The sequence below is a fragment of the Bidens hawaiensis genome, unplaced genomic scaffold, assembly GCF_021521415.1.
Source record: "Bidens hawaiensis isolate Kalapana, Puna unplaced genomic scaffold, B.hawaiensis_p1.1 tig00065432_1, whole genome shotgun sequence".
NCBI classification, from domain to species: domain Eukaryota; kingdom Viridiplantae; phylum Streptophyta; class Magnoliopsida; order Asterales; family Asteraceae; genus Bidens; species Bidens hawaiensis.
The window spans coordinates 2,882-26,390 of record NW_027501674.1 but is presented as its reverse complement, the minus strand read 5'-3'; the positions used below and the strand labels follow the sequence as shown (position 1 = coordinate 26,390).

At 42.7% G+C, this 23,509-nt stretch overlaps 2 protein-coding genes across 2 annotated transcripts; both read left to right on the top strand.

Moving 5' to 3' along the window:
• Nucleotides 1-559: 559 nt before the first annotated feature.
• On the top strand, nt 560-4,827 carry LOC143604517 (succinate dehydrogenase subunit 7B, mitochondrial-like). The gene is made up of 4 exons (XM_077080972.1): nt 560-633; nt 714-773; nt 3,810-3,912; nt 4,655-4,827. The coding sequence occupies exons 1-4, from the start codon at nt 592-594 to the stop codon at nt 4,723-4,725; spliced, it is 276 nt and encodes a 91-aa protein (XP_076937087.1). The 5' UTR covers nt 560-591; the 3' UTR covers nt 4,726-4,827.
• Nucleotides 4,828-6,436: 1,609 nt separating this feature from the next.
• Nucleotides 6,437-8,233, top strand: LOC143604516 (pentatricopeptide repeat-containing protein At2g20540-like). Its single transcript, XM_077080971.1, has one exon. The coding sequence runs from the start codon at nt 6,553-6,555 to the stop codon at nt 8,224-8,226; it is 1,674 nt and encodes a 557-aa protein (XP_076937086.1). The 5' UTR covers nt 6,437-6,552; the 3' UTR covers nt 8,227-8,233.
• The last annotated feature ends 15,276 nt before the right edge of the window (nt 8,234-23,509 follow it).

Genomic DNA, 23,509 nt, shown 5'->3' with positions numbered 1-23,509 from the left:
ACCACAATATTTTTAAAAATATGATCCCTTTCGTTCAAATTTTACAAGTAAGTGTCTTGAAAGACAAAGTTGAATGACACATTTTTCTATGAGTTTAAAATATATATGGTTGAGATAAGAAACTTATATAACCCGTCTGGCCAGAACGCTTTGGAATATAAATTTTAGTTCAAAAATATGGAAGGATCCCTCAATATTTATAAATTTATGATCTTATTGGTACAAATTCACCCTAAATGTGTCTTGAAAGACTAAATTTAAAGGCACATTTTCCTATGTTTGTGGAAGATGTGGGGACACGTTAGGAAACATTAAAAGACCGTCTGGCAAAACTGTTTAATTTCAAGAACTTTTAATAGGAAATATAGACTGGTCCCCCAATATTTTTAAAAATCTCGTTGGATTTTAACACTTGTCTAAATTTTATTGGCCTGAGGAATTTTTCAGATCTCGTCTGCTCGGTCCAAATTAGATGGACTATTTTAAAAATATCTTAAAATTTAGGCATTCTCTCCCTAAAAATGGTCTAGTTTAGGAATTTTCCCTAATAATAATAATAAAGTTAGCAACCAAGATCCAGCGTCATAGCAAATGGCTTATTCCTTGCTCAAACGCAGTGCTCCTCATCAGCGGGTATCGATCTATGTTTGTTGTATGCATTTGTTATCGATTGACGAGTGTTTTCAATTCCATGATAATTGCTTTTGATTCAGGGTTTAACATTGCAACCTAGACGTCAGATTCATGTACAGCCTGGACTCCGAGAGCAAGCTGTAACTACTCATTATTATTATTATTATTATTATTATTATTATTATTATTTCATTCATTTCAATCTGCTCATCATTTGTATTCGATGTGTATGTGTGGTAGGTTAGGTTAAGATCAGAAATATCTAATTTTACGCCCTAATTCAGTTCATGATTTCTACTTTAATTATTAATTATTAATAAATTCAACTTGTTGAGTTAGTTAGTTAGTATATTCACCAACAAGTAGCAGTAGTTTTTTTTGAATGGAACGACGACTTTCTTGTGTGTTAGGCTACCGCACTCCCCAAATTTGGAGAGACCTGGTGCCCCACTCTGGCCAGACTAAGTTGTCTTAACCGGACTCACGCTGGCTTCAGAGTTTGGCTTGGGCTTTTCCCCGGGAAACCATACCGTCAGCTGCCACTTGACAGTTGTTATGCCACCACAAGAGTAGAACTCTCTGGCGTAACACACGGTGGGACGAAAACCCGGGTGGGCTCTGGATTCGAACCGGCAACCTCGTAAGGCGTAGCTCAAATCTTTCATTGCCATAGTCCACCAAAAGTGACACAAGTGGGGATAACAAGTAGTAGGAGTTAGTTTAGAAATTGAATTAATATAAGTTGAGGGTATAAATTATAATGAATGAGTCATTATGTCATGGAAAGCTAAGCTAAGCTGCGCATTATGAGTAAAATCACCAAACCCTCCCTGTATAGCATTACATTACTTTTATTTCTTGTTTGTTTTTGCTGCTTGCTGCGATTTCTCAAGGCGATCACAGGTATTCTAATTTCAAAGTTTTTAGGAAACTTTCATGGTGATTTAGCATGGTTTAATACTTTAATGTGTGTGTTTTGGAGATTGGCAATCAAGATTTGTTTGTTTAATAAAGTCGATTTTTTGTGTTTGCCCATTATAGCTACCAAACACCGTTTTCAAGGAGTAAAGAATATATATATTTTTATTGTTTCATACTGTTGTATTAACCACCCAAATCAGTCTTTGATCTACATAGCATGGTTAAGAAACATTAATATCTGACTTAAAGGGATTGTTGGGATAGAGGATATGTGCAAACATTGGATCTCGTATATCAGTCCGTACCTATCTAGGTTTGATAGAGGTCGGAGGGGGGCCGGATATGGAGGTGGTGGGTTTCGCTGCCATAGTGCCATGTGGACGGAGAAGATTACCATGCCGGTGAAAAAAACACAACTATAGACATCATTGCATAATCTCTTGCGCATCTTACCCGAAGTAATTCAGGATCCCCTTCAGCCTGCATCGTTGATCTAAGTTGATCACCAGCGTGATGTTGTGGATTATTACCCTCTTGGGTACCACCCAATAAACCCTTCAAAATTACAACTACGGTCGATATTCTGTTCAAGATATTTTGTAAGATATTATGGAGGCGATCTTAATCATGGCTAGTTACCTTCAATCTATACAAAATATCTTGAACATGTCTACAGTAGTCGGAATTTTGAAGGATTTCTTGGGTGGTACCCACGAGGGTAATAATCCACAACATCAGAGCAATAATGCAATAATTCCCAACTAAGGACAATAATCCACAACATCATGATCCCCACCATCACGCAGGTGATCAACTTAGATCATCGCCTCAGGTGAGGATCCGGAAGTACTTTGGGATAGGTGTACAAGAGATTGTGCGATGGTGGCTATAGTTGTGTTTTTTTTACAGGCTTGGTAATCTTGTCCTTCCATGTGGCAGCGAAACCCACAACCCCCATACCCCCCCCCCCTTTCAAATCTAGATTAATATACAAGATCCGATGTTTATCCTCAATCCCAACATTCCCTTACTCACGTTAAATTAAGATCTGGATATTGATGCTGAGTATCTGATTTAATGTGGTTTTCTTTTTTGAATTTTAACTTCTTATGCCATGGAATTGGAGCCCTAATTCAGTTTAAGATTTCTCGTTTGTTTTTATTCGTTTGTTTACTGCTCTGCAAGTCTGTCTTCTAATTCAGAGAGAAGTGTCTGAACAATCAGTTTTGGCTCTTTTGGGCATAATATTTGACACTTGTTTGCAGAAGTATAACCAATTTTGCTTAAGAACGTTATGTTTTTTTAACAAGACAGTTATCACTTATCACACATGGTGCACCTAAGTATAATAAACATTAAATAACCATGGTTTTAGCAAAATGTCTGGTAAAACGCTAGCTTTGATGGCGAAAGTGTAATAAATAGAACTTTCTGATCTAGTTTATTCATCAACAAGTTGTAGTTCAGCACGTAAACTAATGGAAGTTTGGAGGGTATTATGCCATGGAAAGCTGCATGTTACAAGTAAAATTAGTCTACATGTCTAAAATCACAAGTCTTCTAATTTCCAAGTTCTTGCCTGATTTTGCTAAAATTGATACCGGCAACTGTGAATGTGATTTTAAGGGCTCCTTGCCATTTCTCTTGGCAAGCACAAGTCTTCTAATTTCCAAGTTCTTAGGTTTATATTACCGCAACATTTGAGTTTAGCGTCTATAGAGGAAGCATTCAAGGTTATTTAGCAAGATTTAGTGTGTATTTTCAACATTGGCAATCCAGAGTTGTTTATTATATTAGATGTTATCTGTTTACTTCTCCCCTATGTCTATATTCTTTGTAACTAGTTTTGTACTCTATTTTGCTTGAAATTAGCAGAGATTAATGATTCCATGTCCACTTAGGAATACTTGCACCCACTAACTTATTGTATCTTCTAATTATTTAAACTTTAAAGTGATTCATGGAGATTATATTTGCTAATCTTTCTTACCGTGCATGCTTGTTTTGAATTAAAACTGCACCACAACTGTTGCCATACTGTGGAAAAAGTGAAAACAGTCCAGTTTATAGCAGCATGTTCTTATAGCTTGTGTGATCATTGTTATTTTTAATCTGCAACCAAAACGGGTTAGTTAATGGAACTGAAACAGTACCTGTTTGGCATGCAAAAGTCAAGCATTTACCAAGATTTGGTTCTCTTAATTTTGTGCTCCAGCTCTCCATTATCTCGTCAAAATAACCTCATTACGTTGCAGCTTTTGGCTAAGGATCCAGCACTAGAGCGCTTCAAATCATATAGGAAAAGTGCCTCAAACATAAGAAGAATTGGCGATTACCTGACTATTGCCGTGGTAGCTGGTATGTCAATCCTAAATTGAAAACAATGTTTTATATTTCTAGGTGTAGTGATGCAAGTAAGGGCGTTACAGTTACACGATACATAAATATTTGAAATACTATACATCCAGCTTGAAATGCATACATCTGCCATTTTGCTCGAGGATTATATAATTTAGCCTCACAACTAGTGATGCTCTAAAAGACTAAAATTCTGTAATACCTTATTATAGCCTATTATATATCCACTTGCTTAGGATTGGATCAAAAGGGATTGTTTTTTTACATGTCTTAACGAGTTGGGTTGACCCGTAACACTGTCAAAAGTTTTTATTTTTTTTATTCTATTTTTGGTAAATAACACTTTGGGTGTCTTTCGGCCAGTTTACTCTTAAGCTATTTTTTAAAATATTGTTTGTTTGACCTGTTAAAGATGCATAGGGGAAGGTTAACGTACAAATGAAATTAACGTGCTAAACGTGAGAATCAAGTAGAGTAATTATATATACAGGTAGAGTAATTATGTAATTACATCCTAGAGTAATTATTATGGAGTAATTACATAATTACTCTACCTGTATATATAAATACTCTACTTGATTCTCACATTTAGCATGTTAATTTCATTTGTATTTGATCCAAACCCTAAAGAATGCATCAGAATAAGAATTGTATCTACATATGGCTACATTTGTTTATTATTTAGCCATATGTTGTTTCCTTTTGAATTTAGTTATGCTGAATGCTATGAAATTTGTTCCAGGATGTTGCTATGAGATCTACGTCAGAGCCATCACACGAGAAGAAGCCCGTAAAGCTCTCAAATCCAAGTAGTAGCCCCATAAATGGTTGTTGGTAGTTATTGTTTTCCATTCATACAACCTAAAGATTGTCAATAATCTATGATTAGGCAGTATTGTTAATTGTTCAAGAAATACAATCACTGAAAGCTTTTGCTTATTTATTGAGTTTTTTTTATGCTATATTGGTATCTTTGTACATTCTTGTAAAATGCAGCTTCAAGTTCCATGAACAAAATAATGTCAAATTGGTTTAAAACAAATTTAAACGCAATGAAAGTAACAAGAAGTTGGCATACACGTTCTATAATGTTAGAAGTTGGCGTACATGTTCTTTAAAATGACTCTGCAATGATACTTTATTTTAATTACAACTTTGTAAATAAGATTTATATCGTAATTACTAATTATGAAGAAAACACTAAAAATTTAATCCGGGATCAAATGGAGTCTAAGGAGAATCAACGGTTAGTTGTTATCTGAGTGCAGCAGCAACGTTGAATCTCTACAAAACATCACAGTAGTGTCCTGTTAGATTTCAAACTTCCTGCAAAAACTTCCACTTTTATACATAAAACTAGGATTTAGGACCCGCGCTTCGTTGCGGAACCATTGAACCGAACAAAAAACATACGTCAAAACGTTAAACCACGAACGTGTTGCGAGTTGACGCGAATTTATCTTGTATCAGGTTAAGGCATTGGAACTAAACAAAAGAAATTAACCCGTCAATGCCAAAATACAACAAATTATCATATGTAAATCGGTACGCTATGGTTAAGAACCGATGCAAATTCTGTTAGCATTGGCGGCACCTTATAAGAAAAATAAAACATATTTTAAAGGCGCAAACATATTCTGAAGCCGAAGCGTGGATATTAAAATATGTGATGACGGAATATTTTTAAATCATGATAAAATTTCGGTCATTGTAAGACCAACTATAAGAAGTACAAAGGTAAAGTTAAAAAAATAGTTTTACCAACAAATATAACATGTAAAACTGACACTTGTCAAAGTTTAAAGTTTAAAATTTTAGTTTGTTAAATTTTATAATTAGTTGAAAAAAAGTAAGAAAAGGGAATTAATTCCAAGTGAGTGTCGATCTCTTTTAAAAAAAATAAACCAACAAAAGTAGAATGTCTAAGTACTCTGTATGGGTGACTCATTGGCAAAAGACCACCGCCAGCTAGCCCAGCTCAACCGTATGGAGCCCTCAAGTGCCTTTAAGTTATCTACGGTTCTGGGAAAAACTCACCCGCCCGAAAGCCCACTGGTGGTAAAACCTGGACGCCTCAAGATCGAACTGGAGATTACAAAAATCTTAATCTTTTTTCATCGAGCCACCTATGTCCCCTTATTTTTTTAAAAGTTAGAATATATATATATATATATATATATATATATATTGTAAAAGTTAATTAATAAGAAAATAAAATATAATAAAGTATTATTAAATTGAATAGTAAAGTATTTTTTGTGAGGGGGAGAACATCCCCCTTTTAATATATATAATAATATGCCGTGTGTTTGTGAGAGGGGGAGCATCGTTGTCTGCACAATCGCCTGTAGGAACAAACTTCTCAACCCGGACATTGGCACCACAACACTCGTCTCCTTGCTTCCCCGCCCGCTACATCGCCACATCACCACGGACCTCTAGCATTGAGGCCCGTTGTGGATGCTCTCAGACATCATTCTAAACAACTCTTGTCATGGCTTGATTTAATTATTACTAGAAGGTGTTGGACAAAATGCCTCAATGAAACCCGACCACCCGGACCGATTTCATTCAAGACTATTCTTACTAAACATACAATCAAAACCTTAACACACTCCAACAAATCTCACTTCCCACAAAATGAACACAACTTTGAGGCTCAAAGTTAAAACCTTTAACCACTTATTCAACTTCACAACTTATCATACCTTCTGTTCATCTCCAAAAACACTTAATCAACTACTAAATCAAAGGCCACCATTGTCACAAATCAAACAAGTACATGCCCAAGTCATCACACAATCACTAGTCTCATCACATACCATATTAACTGACTCTTTAATACACTGCTATTTATCAAATAATAATATCACCTATGCAAGAACATTATTTGATCAATACCCTAATTACCCCCCATCCATTTTGTTATGGAATATTATGATCAGATCATATTCCAAACTCCAAAACTCTCCGGACCCGATAAATCTTTTTCGCTTATTAAACGCCTTAGAATATGATCATTTGCTTGTCCCGGACAAATACACATTCACTTTCTTGATCACATCATGCACACACCAAAACACAGAGTTACATGGCATGATTATCCATGGAATTGTGATTAAAAATGGGTATTTAAGTGATTTATATTTAAGTAATGCTTTGATAAATTTTTATGCTGTTTTTATCATGGTAGACAATGCGCGCAAGGTGTTCGATGAAATGCCTGAACGAGACGTTTTTTCGTGGACGAGTCTGTTAGGTGGGTACACCAAGCAAGGGGAAATGGGAAGAGCCTCGGAAATCTTTTCAACGATGCCGGTACGTAACATGGTATCATGGGTTGTTATTATTTCGGGATTTCTTGATCATGGTATGTACACCGATGCACTTACATACTTTCATGATATGGTAAGGGAGTCGCGTGGTTCTTTAAAGCCGAATGAAGCGGTTCTCGTTTGTGCTTTATCTGCGTGTGCTAGCCTCGAGGCTTTAGATCAAGGAAAGTGGATTCATGCATATATTATCAAGAATGGTTTCACCGAAAAGTCTAACGTCTCGACTGCTCTTATTGATATGTACTCAAAATGCGGGATCATAAACGATGCATATCAAGTGTTTAACAATATTTCTCAACCAGATGTTTGCAACTACACAAGCATGATCTCAGGGTTCTCGGATCATGGTCAGGGTAGCGACGCTCTTCGAGTGTTCCATCAAATGATATCTCAAAACATCACTCCTAATGATATAACACTTCTTGGTGTGTTAAAAGGTTGCAGCCACTCGGGTCTAGTGAAAGAGGGTTCATTAGTTTTTAACAACATGTATCGGTTTTGGAACATTGGACCTAAAGTCGAACACTATGGTTGTTTTATTGATCTACTAGCTCGTGCTGGCTATTTGAAACCGGCCTTAGTGGTTGCATTAAAAATGCATTTAGATCCCGATATAGTTATATGGAGGGCGTTGGTAAGCGCTTGCAGGATTTACAAGGATGCGAGTCTTGCAGATAAGATCGTTGCATATGTCGAGCGAGGATATTGTGGTCGAATAAGTGGGAATGAAGTGCTTCTTTCGAACTTATATGCTTATTTAAGCAAATGGGAAAGAGTTGATGAAGTAAGAAATGTAACGAGCCAAAGAGAGAATGAATCAAGATCAAAATCAAGCATTGGATGTAGTTGGATTGAAGTGAATGGCGATGTTCACGAGTTTCGTGTGGATGATCAAGTGCATCCACAGATTGAGACGCTAAATGATGTATTGAAGAGACTAATATTAGACGGGAAGTCTGAACTCGCGTTTTACAACTGATTATCTTATTTTTGTTTTTGTGTAAAATTTTATAACTAAAATTTGTTAAAAAATAGTTTGTTATATATATATATATATACACGATCAGGATCATGGGAGAACTTTTTTGAAATTGAGAACTAACCATTTTGGAACACAAAAAACCCAAAAATAAAAAAAAAATCATATAATAAAAAAAACATAAAAATGAAAAAAGTAAAAAAAAAAACAAAATTCTTGTTTTAACATCCCGGTTTCATAATAAAAAAACTCGGTTTAGCTAAATTATATACACATATGTATAATATATACATATATGTACATTTACATGTTTTTATACACATATGTATAATTTAAGATAAATGATATTATACATATGTGTATATTGCATAACTAAAGATTAAATAAAATTATACATGTGTATCAAAACGACGTTTTTTTTATTGAAACCGGAATGAAATATAAGAATTTTGGTTTTTTTAAATTTTTTTTATTTTTTGTTTTATGATTACTTTAAATATTTTTTTAGTGGTTAAAAATGGTTCTTATAGTTCTTAATTTACAAAGTGTTCTCTTAGGATCCTTACTATATATATATATATATATATATATATATATATATATATATATATATATATATATATATATATATATATCGGGTCTTTCAACATGTTTTGTTTTTATGGATCTTTGAACATGTTTAGAGGCATGCGAATGGTGTCGCACAATTTTCATTATTATCTTCCTCCATAAAGAAAACACCACTTGATTACTTTCTTCCCCAAAGACCCCTCTTTAAGGCTGTTTTGCATTTAATAAAATAATTATAATCATGCTTTTAAACTTATACACCACTATTTAAAAACTTTGACCGATATACCTTTAGAGCATTCCCAATCGGTTCTATATTTCAAAATCTAAATTACACGAATATTACTATTTTTTATTTTATTTTCAATCAAATAATACTTTTTATAACTAAATCATTACAATACGTTACAATATGGGATTTGAAGGAAGTAAAAAACTTAGGGTATATTTGTAAAAATGTGTGTGAATCGAATCTTAAGTGTATAAATCTTTTTATAAGATGTAACAACTCCAACATAATCCACAAATGGACGACTCCTAGCCTTGTGAAGAGGTAGGTCCCAGCAGAGCTCAGTTGGACCCGCAAGACTCACCTTGAAGAGGGACGTCTGCGCAAAGACCAACTGGATCCGCAGGACCCACCATGCTCAGAGAGATGAAGACCTTACGCGCAGTACGCCAGCTGTTCCCGCAGGAAAAGCCTCCCAATGGTAAAGTACCCCGCCTGTTCCCGCAGCTGCGGATACAAGCCATCAGGGAAGGCTACCCGCACTAATAGTAAGGCTACACGCACAAGGCACTAACTCAATAATTCAGTAATGTCACCTGAAGAAGGAATGAGCAAGGCGGGAATACTCCCGCCCAAATGAGCCTGTCCGTACGCTTCTGGAAGATCTTTTGTACTATACCTGCCAAGGTATGGACAAAATAGACAAGATCTGACCAAAGCAGCCCATGAACCAATCACAGGGTGACGGCTCACCGACAACAGTACGAGGAGGAGCACGCTCTAGTACAAAATGTCACTATCAGCCACTACCTACCCACCAACCCTCATCGTGGTACGTACATAGCCTGTAGTTGGTGGAAAAGGAATAGTACACAGCCGGCCATGAGCCGCTGCCTACCCACCAACCAGCATGGCACGTACGTAGCCCACAGTTGGTGGAAAAGGAATATTATACAGCTGGCTGTACCTGCTTGGAAACCTATCTTCGGCTATAAATACTCAAACACCTTGGAACGGTATGGGGATCACATCTTATCACATATCATCTGATATTATCTTATCTAGCTATTTCTCTTAATATACACTTATATTCAGAGCAATCTAGTCTGATTCTCACGCCGGAGGGTGGTCACAAGGAGGTACCCCCTCTTCTCAGTGACGAGCTCACGGTGTCTGTTTTGCAGGTCATCAGAAGAATAACCATCTTTGCCGGACCTAACCCTCGTGGGAAACATCTACTTAACCCTAAGATTATCCTTAATCTGCCGGGGTCACTTAGTGTTTCTTCATTGGCGCAATCCGTGCATAAAAGCTAGAACTAATTTTCTCAGTTTTTTCAAAACCTCTAGAAAGATGGTTAAGGTTACTCCGGTGCCAAGGCCAGCGAGTGACCAAGAAACCCAGCTACTGGGGGGAACACCGGCGAGTACACAATTTTTACGAACACTACCCCGGTTACCCAAGCCGGGGCAAGTGCAGTAAACAATCCTTCACTGGGATTCACCGATACCCAGTTGGAGAGACAACAGACGAGGCTCCCCCGCCAAACACTTGATCAAGTTAAAGCGTGGGCGGAAGCACGTCAGAATGAATTCCAAGCTGAGTTGGATGAACGCTTACGTTCACTCCAACAGGCTGACGAATTCGGAAGCACTCGACAACAGCTCAACATGAGCAATGAGTGCGAGTACTTGGACGATGATTGGGAGGAGTCCGACAGTGACGCAAACCCTCGTCATAGGGCGAAAGGGAAGCGCAAGGAAACGGACTTCCAACCGAGAAGGAATTTTGGAGACCTTCAAACCAAGGAACGCGGGGGGAAACCCACGTGACTTCTCCAAAACCTTTAGACCAACTGTTGCAAATGTGGGAACATCCAAGTTTGCAAGGGACATTGCGGAAGCAATCGCCCCGAAGAGTGCCAAACAGATGTCCAACATCGGCACTTATGATGGTATATCCGACCCAGATGATCACTTGAACAGATTCATAGCGGGGGCAACCGTCAGCAACTGGACGGAACCCACGTGGTGTTATATGTTCCAGATGACGCTGGTTGGAGCGGCCAGGGTGTGGTTTGATCGTTTACCGGTCCACCACATCTATGATTGGGCAGACTTCCTACACAAGTTCAGCCAGCACTTCAGTCAACAGAGGAAATATACTGAAGAGCAGTGGACGATCCTCAACTGCGTTAGAGAGGAGGATGAATCTTTACTAGACTTCATCACTCGCTTTAACTCGAAAAAGCTGAGTCTGGGCACCATAAGCGAAGATCTTGTTCGCGCCGCTTTCATCCAGGGCGCCGAATACCCAGAGCTTATCCGCACGTTGACGGGTAAAGACAGCATGCCATCCACATGGGATGCCATCATGACGGCGGCCAAGCGCTTTGCCGAAACGGAGAAGCAACCGGGTAGGGATCTTCCCCAGAGTACAAACCTCTACACGCAGAGGACTAGAGAAAACAACGTCCGGACCGCCCAGCAAAACAAAAAGAGGAAGCTAGGTATTTGGCAGTCAAGGGTAAACTTTGACACCTCATCCAGCTCTCGCCCTCTAATAGGCGGAAGGGATAACACGCACCCATCAAGCCGAAACCCCCGGTGGACGCCACTCACCAAAAGCGTCACGGAGATACTTGCCACCGAAAAACTACCATGGCCAAAAGCTCCAATGGTCCGGCAGCAACGTAACGCGGATCAGAATCCTGTGACTTCCACGGGACAAAGGGTCACACCACTGAGGAGTGTACATCCTTGAAGGATATTGTTGAAACATTCGTCAAGGATGAAAAACTTACACACCTTGTGGCATCAATCAAGAATGGAGGAAGGAATGATAACCGATACAAAGGCAACGGACGAAAGCCCGTTGACATCAGCATCCACATGGTTCATAGTAACGTCAGAGGAAGAAAAAGACGAACGACAGAACCATGCGCGTGGAAGGAAACTGAGGTGCGCTTCCCGCAAGTGCCAGGAGGACCCAGCAAAGAAGGCCCTATCGTCATCAAAAGCCAGCTGGGGCACTACATCACTTCCCGCACTCTTGCTGACAACGGCGCCTCGTCAACGGTTATGTACAGGCAGTTCTTCGACAAGCTAGACGACGAAGACAAGGAACGCCTGGAAACGGTCTACGCCTCGATGGAAGGGTTCGACGGCAGCACAAACACCCCCCTGGGTACCCTATCTTTCCCTGTCATTCTCACGGACGGGAAACACTCCCGCACAGATGACGTGGACTTTGTCGTAATGAGGAAGCCACACCACACATACGACATTCTCTTCGGGAGAGACGGGATGGCAAGATTCAATGCCGTGGTATCTTCAGTCCACGGCATGATGGGATGGCCAACAGCTGAGGGTGTAGCGATGATCACCGGTATTCCCCAGGTATGCATTGCATCTGTCTCATCAAAACCCAAACCAAAGATGGCTAAACCAACCATCACCGAACCAGAAGAATGGGCCTTCAATGGCAAATACCCTGACCAATCTGTTACCATTGGCCCAACAGTCACTGATCCTACGCGCACCTTACTCAAACGCTTACTACAGAAAAACGCTGACATCTTCGCGTGGACACCAGCTGACATGACTGGTGTACCTCGAAGTAAGGCAGAGCATAAACTCAAGTGTGACCCGGCTTTTACGCCAGTCATACAAAAGCGCAGAGTAATGGGGGCGGAACAAGCAAACGCGTGTAGAACCCAAGTCAAGGAACTCCTTGACGCGGGCATCGTACGCGTTAGCAGATATCAAACATGGGTTGCAAATCCCGTCATGGTACCGAAATCTAACAAACAATGGCGCATGTGCATAGATTTCAAAGACTTAACAAAGCATGCCCCAAAGATTGTTACCCGTTACCCGAAATTGATCTTAAGGTAGATTCGTTAACACCGTTTCGCCTTAAATGCTTTCTTGATGCGTATAAGGGGTACCATCAAATCCACATGGCCGTTGGCGATCAGGACAAAACCGCATTTCGGACGCCCGATGGCACATTTTGTTATCAAATGATGCCATTCGGACTTAAGAATGCCGGGTCCACATACCAACGCCTGATGGACAAAGAGTTTCATGCCCAAATTGGGAGGAACTTGGAAGTCTACATGGATGACTTGGTCATCAAAAGCCATGAGCCAGAAGCGATGTTGAAAGACATCGAAGAAACTTTCAACACGCTCAGAAAGATAAACATGAAGCTCAATCCGAGCAACTGTTCCTTTGGGATGGAAGAAGGGAAGTTCTTAGGAGTCATTGTTACTAAAGATGGCTTCAGAGCGAACCCTGAAAAGGTCGAAGCCATTATCAAAATGGAATCACCTACTACCATCAAGCAAGCTCAGACACTGAATGGACGACTAGTCGCACTTAACCGCTTTTTGGCAAACCATGCGGATAGATCGTTCCCATTCGTGTCTACATTGAGAAACTATTTAAAGAAAACGCACTTCCGCTGGACACTAGAAGCGGAAGCAGCTTTTCAGGAAATTCGGTCACACTTGATCGAGCTCCCAACGCTCACAGCACCAGAAGCGGGGGAGGAATTAATCCTATACCTTTCCGCCACAGATAGAGCAACCAGGGCAGTCCTGCTAGTAGAGCGAAAAGGCATCCAGATGCCAATCTACTATGTTAGCCGTGTCCTAACAGACGTAGAAACCCGGTACTCTACCCTGGAAAAATTAGTCTTGGCACTTGTACAGGCTTCACGCAGGCTAAGACGATATTTCCAAGGTCACCCAATCACCATTCTCACCAACTTCAAACTTGCAAACGTTCTAGGCAAACCCAAATTGTCGGGACGCCTAGCCAAATGGGCAATAGAATTGGGAGAATACGCGATAAAGTACAAGCCGAGACCAGCCATAAAAGGCCAGGTCTTGGCCGACTTTATTACAGAAGTCCCCGCTTCGCGGGAGAAAGAGTGCCAGGAGGAGGCTCAACCCTCTCCAGAACAGGACATCGATGATGTCTGGCGACTCTACACTGATGAAGCAGCCAGCAACGAGGGTTCAGGCGCAGGGTTGAAACTAACCAACCCAGCAGGCCAAGAATACACTTACGCTATTCGACTGGATTTTCCAAGTACGAATAACGAAGCGTTGTATGAAGCATTCTTGGCCGGGCTGAGAATTGCGCGTAAGATGGGAGTGAAAAACTTGGAAGCCCACGTGGATTTCATGTTAGTAGCCAACCAAATAAACGGGACGTACACGGCCGTGAACGGCACAATGGCCCTGTACCTCGCACAAGCAAAAACCCTTATGCGCGATTTTAACGATTGTAAAGTCATACACGTCAAGCGTAGCGAAAACAAATCTGCGGATGCGTTAAGCAAGCTTGCATCATTAGCCTTCACCCACTTGGGAAAGGACATCCGCATTGAACTCCTTGGAGCACCATCAGTCCCGCACAAGGAAATCTGTGTCATCCAAACCGGCACAGAAACGTGGATGACACCAATAATAAATTACCTTGCGGCGGGTATACTACCAGAGTCAAAAACACAGGCAAGAAAAATACGTTGTAAAGCACTGAACTATCAATTCATCGATGACATCCTTTACAGGCGTAATTTTCTTGGCCCACTCCTAAGATGCGTGGACAACCAAGATGCTGGCTACCTCCTAAGGGAAGTGCACGAGGGCATCTGTGGGGTACACGCAGGTCCACGCGCTGTTGTAGCTAAGCTAAACAACGCGGGATACTTTTGGCCGGGGATGCATACGGATGCGCTGGCATACATCAGAAAGTGTAGGTCTTGCCAACTCTACGCACCCAACACGCATCGCCCGAAGAATGAACTTGTTCCAGTCACCTCTTCATGGCCATTTCAGAAGTGGGCCATCAATGTGACAGGCCCATTTCCCACAGCAGCAGGGAACGTTCAGTTTCTAGTGGTAGCCATCGACTACTTCACCAAGTGGATAGAAGCAAAACCCTTAGCCCAAACAATCGCAAAACATATCAAAAAATTTATTTGGGAATTTATTATTTGTCGTTTCGGACTTCCACGGAATTTGGTGAGCGATAACGGCACCAACTTTGCTGACAAGAAGCTACAAAAGTGGCTGGAAGAACTTCAAATCACCCACACCTTTACCTCAGTGGCGCACCCGCAGGGTAATGGTGAGGTGGAAAGAGCAAATAAGAGTATCGTCGACGGCATAAAGAAAAGACTCTTGGAACACAGATCCGGCTGGGTGGACGAAGTTCCACACGTCCTTTGGGCAAACAGAACGTTGAAAAAGGCAAGTACGGGAGAAACCCCGTTCAGCCTCACTTATGGCACTGAAGCCATGGTCCCGGTCGAAATTGGTCTACCCTCACCAAGGGTCTTGATTCAGCCAGAAGACAATGATGCAGAAAGACGGTTAGACCTTATGCTAACCGAAGAACGCAGAGACTTAGCCGCAGCGCGTGAAGAGAATTACAAGCGACAAATGCAAAAATACTACAACACGCGGGTAAAACTCTGCAACTTCAATGTAGGAGACTACATATTGCGTAACAACGAGGCTTCGAACCAAGAGCGCCTAGGAAAGCTGGCCCCAGTCTGGGAAGGACCATACATTATCAAAGAAGTTTTGGGAAAGGGCGCATGCCGGCTCGAAAGGCTCGATGGCACCCCCATCCCAAGAACATGGAATGGAGCTCAATTACTGTAACATCCCGAAATTTCCAAAATAATATTAATTGTATTACTTAATAATAGAGGGAAAGTTTACTCGGGTTATCGGGAAATAAATAAATAGAGTAGGAGTTGGTATGGGTCGGGCTAGTGTTGGGTAATGGATATGGGTTATGGACTTGGGTTATGAAAGAAGGAAGGAGAGTCCATGGGCTTAAGCCCATGATCCCTAAATATAAATACCATTAATCACCATTTAATCCTCATTCTCACATATTCCATACACCACCAAAACACACACAACACCATCTTATAACCCGAACCAAGATCCGAAGGCGAAAACCCGAGCTTGTTGGTGCTGGAACGTCGTGACGGACCAAAACAACATCAAGGCTTAACCGGGTTCGTAGTTTGACTCGTTCAAGGTACGTTTATAGTTAGAAATCGTTCGTATAGGTTCGGTTTGATTTGGGAAATCATAGATCTGTGTTAGTTTGTTATAAACGAACCTAAAACAACAAATATTACTGGAATTGATTAGCATTTGATAGGTTAATTGTTAACCTAAAAGAACCCGTAACCTATATGCCTAAACCGCACCCCTTAAACATCGATTTTAGGCCGATTTGATGGTTGGGGTTTGTAGGCGCTGGTCAGACGATTACGTGAATACCTAAATCGATTTATTTGGTTAAGAAACGAAGATGATTAAGGACGAACAGTAGCTGCAGCCGACAACTTTGCCTGCAAGCTAAGTTCGCCTGATGAACTTCGCCTGCAAGCTAAGTTCGCCTGATGACAACTTCGCCTAAAAGCTAAGTTCGCCTGATGACAACTTCGCCTAAAAGCTAAGTTCGCCTAAGGGTTAACTTCGCCTAAGGGTTAACTTCGCCTAAAGCTAAGTTCGCCTAAGGTTTAACTTCGCCTAAAGCTAAGTTCGCCTAAGGTTTAACTTCGCCTAAAGCTAAGTTCGCCTAAGGTTTAACTTCGCCTAAAGTCGAGTTCGATTAGAAAATAAATTATAAACGATAAGTAAAAGTAAGCTAATACTAGGCCGCCAGATTAGATCAGGCGAGTATTGATACGTGTAACTTATACAGTCAGCCGAGCTCAGTTAAAGAAGGGATTTACAACTATTGGAGGAAGAGGCAGAGTTCAGGTGAGTTTCTAGCCCCATTTCCTTGTTATGTTTTCGGGGCTGTGTGCATACTCGATATGAAGTGTGAATACACTTACCTTAAGTGTGAATACTTGTTGGTGCGTGAACGATCTTCGGATATTGCACGCATCGCCAAGGACAGTGATTGCCAAGTGGTTATTAGTGTGTATGTATGCTATGATGTGACTTGCTTATTATGTAAATGATATGAAGCATGTTGTAGATAAGTAGAGGTAGAGCGTGTTAGAAGTGGCAAGGGTGTAGTAAGAGTGATAGTGGCATGACGATGGTACGTGGTAGGGTAAGCCTATGCGTGACTACATCATTAAAGTGGCAAAGTGGCATAGTGGCATAACGTTAAACGTTATTAAAGTGGCAAAGGGGCAAAGTGGCATAACGTTATACGTTATTAAAGTGGCAAAGTGGTAAGGTGGTAGGTGTAAATAAGAGGCTAAGTGGTAAGGTAAGCAGGTTAGATAGTGGACTACGTGTCTTCTGATACGTATATGATGCATGTAGTGGTTGTATGATAAGTTGCTTGATTAACTAGAACTCACTCAGCGTAGCTGACTTTTAGTATGCACGCAGGTGAGTAGGAGGAGGCAACTCGCTTGAGGAGACACGTGGCACTGAATAAGAGGCTGGCATCGGAAGACTCAAGATGTTTAAGTTTAATGTTTCGTTTATTTTGAAAGGCAAAATGATGTTTTAAGACAAGACGTGTTTTGATATGAAATGTTTTTAGAAAGTTTTTATATTCCGCGAAAGTTTTAATGAACTCTGATTTGTAAGAACTGTGTTTATGAGTAAATCCGACGCGAAAGTAGGGCCACTGGGTTCGGGGCCTTACAATTACGCAAATGTTACATGTAGATCAATTCCAAACTTGTAAAGAAAAGGCCTAGAGCCACTTCTAATGGAAATGATTCTCCTTATCACATTGAAGCTGATGGTCTTACATTTATACTTATGATCTGACCACACTGATATGCCGGTATTCACCGCATAAATAAGTGGGGAAGTAAGTCGTTGCGTGTGGAAGGCAGCAAAACCCGCATAAACACAAAAAACGGCAAAAATTTCTAAGATGAGGAAAACCTTCACGCAGGTCAGTTATAGGTGAAGTTTGGTCATCCCACTAAATGAAAGTGACGGTCCTACCCGCACAATCATGATAGAGGAAACTGAACATTAACCTATTGACAACCACGCGTCGAAATGTTAACTTATTCAAAACACTTGGAAAATTTCTAAAAAGATGAGGAAAACCTTCACGCATGTCAGTTATAGGTGAAGTTTGGTCATCCCACTAAATGAAAGTGACGGTCCTACCCGCACAATCATGATAGAGGAAACTGAACATTAACCTATTGACAACCGCGCGTCGAAAGGTTACCTTATTCAAAACACTTAGAAAATTTCTAAAAAGATGAGGAAAACCTTCACGCATGTCAGTTATAGGTGAAGTTTGGTCATCCCACTAAATGAAAGTGACGGTCCTACCCGCACAATCTTGATAGAGGAAACTGAACACTAACCTATTGACAACCACGCGTCGAAAGGTTAACTTATTCAAAACACTTGGAAAATTGCTAAGTTAAACTAAAGTATGCATGAGCGAATCATATATTGTTTATGAGGCAAAACAAGTGCCAAATTAAACTATAATATGCATGAGCAAGTCATATAACGTTTATAAAGCAAGTCATTAAGTGAAAGTGACGGTCCTACCCGCACAAACATTTATACTTCATAAAAAATTCAAACATTACAAGAATGGCCAGGTATCTACCCGCCTACAGTAATGTAAATCTATCCTAACGGTGGGAAGGGATCTCAAGGTTCAAACTTCAGGACCACTCCCCCCAAACCCACTTGAACCCGCACCATCAGTTGGCTGTGGCGGTTCAAGGAAAGCCTTGAGAATAGTTAGCCCATCATCAGCAGTAGCAATTTCGTTCACCTTCTCCACCACCGGATGCGGGAAGGCAGCATACTGGTTCACTGCTTGGTCGTAAGCAGCTTCAGTGTCCACGTCATAAAGAGGGAAGTTGGAAGGGGGGATGCCCTTCTCAACAAACCCCAGACCAAGCAGGAAACCAGCCTTTTCCCCATCCTCATGGGAAGCGTTGAGGGCTGCGCTCATGGCATCGTCATAAGATGTGTTCGTGAAGATCCGATGCACAACCTACAAAAAAAAAATATATGTATCAAAAACTTTTCTAAGTATAAAGAAAAGCGTAAAGATATTATGAAGCTACGCATACCTGCGACAACGCTTCTCGTAGAAGCCATTCCTTGGTGATCAGAGCTTCCTGGAGGGCAGCTTGAGCTTGGTCACGGGCGCGTTCGGCTTCATTTTTGTTAAGGTTGGCAAGCAACACTTCCTTAGCAGCAGCCTCTTCAACGCCCTTCAGCTTACGCTCAGTGCGGTCAAGCATACCCTTCTGGTCCAGGAGCTCTTGGAGTTTTTTGGTATCTTCTAAAGCCAAAGCATCATGAGCCTGCTGAAGCCTCTCTAGTTTGGCTTTAAGCTCCTCATTCTCAGCGCGCAGAGGCTCAGCAATGGCTTCAGCTTTGGTGGCCCTCTCGGTTGCGTTCCGCGCAGTTTCCTTAGCCAACCTAAGCTGTTCGTTAACAGCTTGGGTAGCCTTGGAACGGGCCTCGAGCCGGTCCTGAACTTCAACCTCGAGGGCCTTGAAGGCCTTTTCCTTCACCGCAGCAATGGCGGCAAGTCTCCTGTTCTCCTTCCGGATAGCCCGCGCCTGAGCCACTTCCTGGCTACGCGCCGTCTTTAACTTGTCGTTTTCACGACAAAGCAACTCGATGCGCGGCTGCATCCGGGCAAGGAGGATTCGGAGCTCATTCGTTAGCCTACCCTCTTGGTAGCTAGACATGGCCTCCCCCAACGCACCGCTTGGGGCTGCGTGACGCGCCCACTCGACGCAGTCCACAGCCGTTCGAAGGGTTGTTCCCCGGTGGATGTTCCACCGTGGAACATACACCTCATTGGAATCCGAAACTGTAAAAACAAAAAACGGTTAGGAAAAAATGATTAAAAAAAAAAGATAAGAGGTTAAAATAACCCTACGCACCTGTAGGGTCGACAACAGGCCGGTAGCCGCCAAACCCATCACCCGAACCTAAGGGATATCCATCCAAGAGGTCAGGCAGATGGGAAGGAGGCAGAGATTGGCTAGAAGCCCCAACCCTGAACTTACCTGATGAACCGGCCGGGGACGAGGTAGTCGCCGGTGCCGGAGGCACGGTTGAAGCCGCCGCGGTAGAGACCATCGGAGGTGAACTCACAACCGTGGCCGCCGCTGCAGAGGAGACCGCAGAAAAAATCACCGCCGGCTCAGTGAAGGATGCAGTGAATATGGCACTGACAGCCGGCGGAGATGATGTCACAATTGGAACAGTTGCCTCAACGGGATGAGCAACTGAACCAACACTGCAAACAGGCGCAGCTGCCTGGGTCATCGCCTCGGGTAGGTTGACCAAACCTACCGTCGTGGGTCCAGAACTGCTCCTTCCCGCACCACTTTGGAATGCGGTCGCATCCACGCCTGCATGAAGATAACAAAATATTAAAAACAATGGCGGAAAGAATTGCGGGTAAGAATAAAGTATACTTACGGGTTTTCTTAATCTTGAAGGTTCTGACGGGCGGGGACGAACCCGATGGAACTGGCCTCTTCATGCCAGTCACCGTCGTAACGCTTGGCTGCTCGGAGGTGACAGCTGTCCCAACCCCCATGACAATGGTCTCACCAGGGTTCCCCGCCGCCTCCTCACTTTCGGTCTCCGAGTCGGACCGATTTCCCTGATCGGCGGTGGAGGCGACCTTCGCCTTGCCCTTCACGCCGGCAGCTTTCTTCTTCCTCACGAAGAAAGGCCCATCTGCGGATCCCTCATCAGAATATGATAAAATTAGGGAAACTCCAGCAGAGGTTTGAGCATGAAGAGGGCGAGGGTTAAAGAATCCCTTACCTGGCCGCGTGGCGCTCAAAATCTCGTGGCCCGGCGGGTAGACCTCCAGGAACCTATCCGCCGTTTGCTCCAAAATGGGCAACTCGTTCTCGTCGAGATCACGAGTACCCAGTCGAGCAGGACCACCAGTCTCCCGCGGTTGCAGAAGCGATTGCAAGTTGTTTCCCTCTGAAAATAAACAGAAAAACAGTTAGAAGAAAAACCCTAAATCAGCAAAAAGAGATGGAGCATACCATAGGGAATAGAATTCGAACCGTATTCAAGGATGATAGGTACTTGCGGCGTCCCAGAACCAGCATCCTTCCATACCCGGCTCATCCCGAGCATCAACATCCCAGACTCCGCAAAACGGTAAACCGGAGTCTGGATCCGGGAGATCTTGGTAAACCATTCAGTCTCCTGGTAGTTGGAAGCGTGAAGGATGGGGAGTGCTCTCCCGTTCTTGAAAGTCATCGCGATGGGGACGACGCGAGCGGAGATATAGAAAAACTCCCGCTTCCAAGACCGAAGATTGCGCTCGGTAGCACAGATCTTCAAACCCTTGATCCGAGTGACCAAGGTATACCAGCCCTGGATGCACCTCCAGGAGTAGAAGGTCATCAGGCGGTCGACGCGAGGCTCAACGCCCAGAATGTGGCACACCCATTCAAAGTGGCGAACCTTAGCGATCGCCATTAGGTGTACCTCCGTCAAGTGTACACCGTGTTTCTCCAACACACGGTATACAAACTTCGTCAATGGGAATCTGAGATTCTCATACATGAAGAAGGAGACATAAACCCCTATCTTGCCCTTGGGGGCATCATACACCGTCTGATGAGGCTCTGGAAACTCAGGCTCGAATGGCTCGAGCATGAACTTCTTCACGATGTAGTGATACAGGTCGACGGAAAGAGCACACTGGCACTCGCCAGCAGTACTCTTATCGTCCTTGTCAGACGCGGACATCGGGTTCTCAGGGTATACGTCGAACTCTTCGGCAGTAACCTCAGGATCATGAGTGGAAGACATTTTGGAGGTATGAAAGAGAACGATTTCAGGAGAATGCTCGGCGGAAAAGTTAGAGTATTCGCCAGAAATCGTTTAGAAGAAGAAGGGTGAAGTGAAGGTGTAAGTTGAGATGCATCCTCTTCCCCTTTATATACCCATCGCAATGAATGCGATGAATTTAATGCGGGGGAGAGGGAAAAGCGCAGGCGCAATGAGACAACGACACGTAGAAAGCAAGCTGGCAACAGCTGTCGACAGGACGCGTGCCGTAAAAGTCGCGCCCACGGGCCCGAAAAACTCGCGCCCACGCGCCTGAAAAAGCGTCTAGAATGACCATATACTGTCACGTCGCCATAACTTCCTGCACATCCTGAAACTGTCAGAAGAAACCGTCGGACGACGCTAACGTCCTTTCAACAGTTTGGACTGTTCTTATCCTTTCACCAACTCTTCGAATTTCAAAAAGATTCATAAAGATTCAAAAATAAGAGGGAATATACCCCCTTACCTTGGAAAGCGAGAAACCATAAGACGAGTGCGGGTACAGTGTCAAGGCGAAACCCTTCACATACTTAGCACTTGCAGGGAATTGAAACCAAGAAGGATCTTCTGGGCCATGCTTGTGGAAAGGGAAATAACATCCCCGCATAGCGGGAACGTTGAGAACTAGATTGTTTGAAGCTCCAAGATGGAATTGGTTGTTTAACATAATTGATCACTATGTCTAAAACTACCAAAACCTCGTGGAGAATCTACACAAGGGAAACTCAACGCTCCTGACTTGCGAGGAGGTTACACACCTACCCGCATCATACCCAAAGATCAGGCAGAAAAGTCGGGAATTTCTGCGAGTGACATTAGGAAAACCGCGGGAAGAATCCCCACGGAAAACCTTAAAACTAAAAACCCTTTTCAAAACCCCTTGCTTAAGTCCAAAAGTTCACCTCACTTATTAACAATTCATGAGAAGAACAATGGACTGGGGGGACTTGAAGAGGTAGGTCCCAGCAGAGCTCAGTTGGACCCGCAAGACTCACCTTGAAGAGGGACGCTGCGCAAAGACCAACTGGATCCGCAGGACCCACCATGCTCAGAGAGATGAAGACCTTACGCGCAGTACGCCGGCTGTTCCCGCAGGAAAAGCCTCCCAATGGTAAAGTACCCCGCCTGTTCCCGCAGCTGCGGATACAAGCCATCAGGGAAGGCTACCCGCACTAATAGTAAGGCTACACGCACAAGGCACTAACTCAATAATTCAGTAATGTCACCTGAAGAAGGAATGAGCAAGGCAGGAATACTCCCGCCCAAATGAGCCTGTCCGTACGCTTCTGGAAGATCTTTTGTACTATACCTGCCAAGGTATGGACAAAATAGACAAGATCTGACCAAAGCAGCCCATGAACCAATCACATGGTGACAGCTCACCGACAACAGTACGAGGAGGAGCACGCTCTAGTACAAAATGTCACTATCAGCCGCTGCCTACCCACCAACCCTCATCGTAGCACGTACATAGCCTGTAGTTGGTGGAAAAGGAATAGTACACAGCCGACCATGTCACTATCAGCCGCTGCCTACCCACCAACCAGCATGGCACGTACGTAGCCCACAGTTGGTGGAAAAGGAATATTATACAGCTGGCTGTACCTGCTTGGAAACCTACATTCGGCTATAAATACTCCAACACCTTGGAACGG